The 2,841-nt window shown below is 31.5% G+C and overlaps 1 protein-coding gene across 1 annotated transcript; it reads left to right on the top strand.

Moving 5' to 3' along the window:
* Positions 1-1,933: 1,933 nt before the first annotated feature.
* Positions 1,934-2,841, top strand: LOC143617379 (heavy metal-associated isoprenylated plant protein 39-like). The gene is made up of 3 exons (XM_077089959.1): positions 1,934-2,041; positions 2,129-2,204; positions 2,572-2,841. The coding sequence occupies exons 1-3, from the start codon at positions 2,027-2,029 to the stop codon at positions 2,814-2,816; spliced, it is 336 nt and encodes a 111-aa protein (XP_076946074.1). The 5' UTR covers positions 1,934-2,026; the 3' UTR covers positions 2,817-2,841.

The raw sequence follows: 2,841 nt of genomic DNA, 5'->3' as shown, positions 1-2,841 counted from the left end.
TTATAACCTATTTTCTAAAGAAAATAATATTTTGTCGTCCAAATTAATATGAAAACCGAGTTGAATAATAGTGTTTGGTTGGTACGTACAGGTCAACTATAATGAATATTTTTTTGTCTAGAATAATCAATGATATGGGTCCTCGAATGTTATTCCAGATTAAGATGTTATAAGTATACAAGTTTGATTAGCCCTCCAAACAAACCACATGTTTATGAACTGTTCATAGAAAGTCCATGTATTTATGAAATGTTCATAGTAAGTAGTTAAAGTGTTAAATTAATAAATATGAAAAAAGATATTTGTTTATATAATATATATATATATATACATACATATATATATATATATATATATATATATATATATATATATATATATATATATATATATATATATATATATATATTAAACCACCAGAACTAAACACATGCCATGTAAGTTCGTGAACGTCAATTCGGAGGTGGTACCGAAGGTGGTGGTGGCGACCAGATGTGGTGGTGGTGTTTATGTATGGCATGATTAAAGCTTTGGAAGAAGGGCAGGTCTTAGGTTCAAATTCGATTTTGAGCATTTCTTTTTCTTTTGTTTTATTTAAAATGCCGTCATCGTGGTCCATTAGGTCTTAATCAAAGTTCGATTCATGGGGAGACGATGGATAAGAACAAATGAGAAAGTGGGATATGTGAAGACTAGATAACAACACATTAAGGAAGCGTTGATCGAGGAGAGCATATATATGTGTGGTTGAGTTTATATATGTGGTTGAGAAAAGAGATTTTCATGAATATAGTGAAAATATAAAGATTGACAAAAAAAAAAAAAAGGTTTTTGATATATATAATATTACTCATTACTCATTTGGCAGTTTATGTCCCTTAAACAATTTGATTAGATATCCCACAAAGTAGAATTATAAGTATTTAATAAGGATAATATACAATACTTAAATTAGATTAACCAAGAATCTTAAATAAATTAAAAATAATAAATTTTAATAAGTATAATAATTATAATTTTATCCTTTGTTCTTTTCAAAAACTTTATGTGACTGTATTTTCTTTTTAATTTAATTAAAAATGAGACATAAAAAAAAGTTACAAATAGTTTGGCAAAGTTTTATATCACAACTTTTAATTAAGATATCATTTCAATCATATTAAAATTTTGTTTTTTTGACCTTTTCTCCCGTTGCTAATGTGTATGTAGCGACCCCAATGAGCGTAACATGACGAATCAATTGATACCCATGGACTTCTTATCATGTCTCCGACATAACATGCATGTTTAGTAGCCCTGGTTTATTTATGAAGCTGGTTTATAATTTTCAAACATTAAAATTCGGGCTTAAGTTAAATGAGTGAATCACCAAGCAAGCTTATGAGCAAGCCAGCTATTGAGCGAGCTTACTTTGGCTCGAGCTCAACTCGTTTAGAAGCCGAACCAGCCTGGCTTTGCTCCTTTATGAACTACATGATTTTGCGTGAATGTTTTAAGCTATCTTCAAGCTAATGACAAGCTGTTTGAACTACCCTAGGCCCAACCACAAAAAGTTAACCATCTTAATAGTTTTGATCAACTCCAAACCGGTATGTTTCTACCTATACCGTATGTACTAAATAATCGTCACATAATTTTCAACACTCAACTAGAGATGTTTACGATTTGGTTCAACCAATTTAACAATATTTCTAGACCGAACACTTGACTACAAGTTTTAGAATCGGACAAACCAAACATTGTTTGATAATACAGGAGATAGACTTGGTCTCATGACACTTCATGTCTTTTACATACTTGGTCCAAGTCTTGACTTCGAGTTTTCTAACTCTTTGGCATCAATTGAATGTTCTTTTGGCCTTATACTAGTCAATTTTTTTCTAATATCTTTTCTTCCACAAGTAATGTTCAGACCACTATTTCCTCTTCTTACAACACACTTAGAATTCAAAACATTTTCTTTATTTTATTATAAATCACACACACAAACACATCTGCTTCACCAATCATCATCATCTCCATCAACATGCCTGAAAGCAAGGTATATTTTCTGTACCTTAATTGATATCAACTTCTACATCCGTATTTCTTCATAATTTTACTGTTATTAATCCTTAACTAATTGCAGAAAGTGGTTATTAAAGTGGATATCCATGACAACAATGACAAGAGGAAAGCGTTAAAGGCGGTTTCCGGTCTTTCAGGTTAATATATGGTTCATTTTATCCAGTTTTGATTCTACACCAAATAACTTTTTTTTTAAGTTGTCATGGAATAAAAAAACCGAGCTCCGAAACAAACTATTCGAAGCTGAAAAAAGTATATACATCAATAAAAAGAGGATTCTTAATCCACTCATTCCAAGCAACTCTAGCTTTTGCGATTTTTACTAGTGTACCATAAAAAAGAATAATAAACAATATTCTCGAAAATCTTTCCACTTCTAACCTAGTTCGGCTAAAAAACAATCTTATTTCTGAATCTCCAAAGAGTCCACCAAGTTGTAAAGCAAACCACTTCAATTCCGTATAACTTGATTTAGTTAGAGAAAACCAATCTTAAATCTTTTAGGGATCGATTCGGTGGCTATTGAAATGAAAGACCAGAAACTGACGATCGTTGGAGACGTTGATCCGGTGAATGTTGTGGGGAAACTTAAAAAATGGCACACTAATATATTGAGCGTTGGACCCGCAAAGAAAGAGCCGGAAAAGAAAGCGAATGGAAATTTGGTGGCTTACAATCCGTACTGGCCGCCACCAGTATACGGTAATCATTCTATAGAAGAAGATCCCAATGCTTGTGTTATTTGTTGAATGTATAATATATATAAGAGATGCA

This window comes from Bidens hawaiensis, unplaced genomic scaffold (genome assembly GCF_021521415.1).
Source record: "Bidens hawaiensis isolate Kalapana, Puna unplaced genomic scaffold, B.hawaiensis_p1.1 tig00054130_1, whole genome shotgun sequence".
NCBI lineage: Eukaryota > Viridiplantae > Streptophyta > Magnoliopsida > Asterales > Asteraceae > Bidens > Bidens hawaiensis.
The sequence above is the reverse complement of the archived record's forward strand: the minus strand, read 5'-3'. Positions and strand labels throughout refer to the sequence as shown.

Excerpts from the sequence above, each read along its gene's own strand:
- LOC143617379 (XM_077089959.1), top strand. Across the intron at positions 2,205-2,571 it reads GGCGGTTTCCGGTCTTTCAG|GGATCGATTCGGTGGCTATT; the intron begins GTTAATATATGG and ends TAAATCTTTTAG.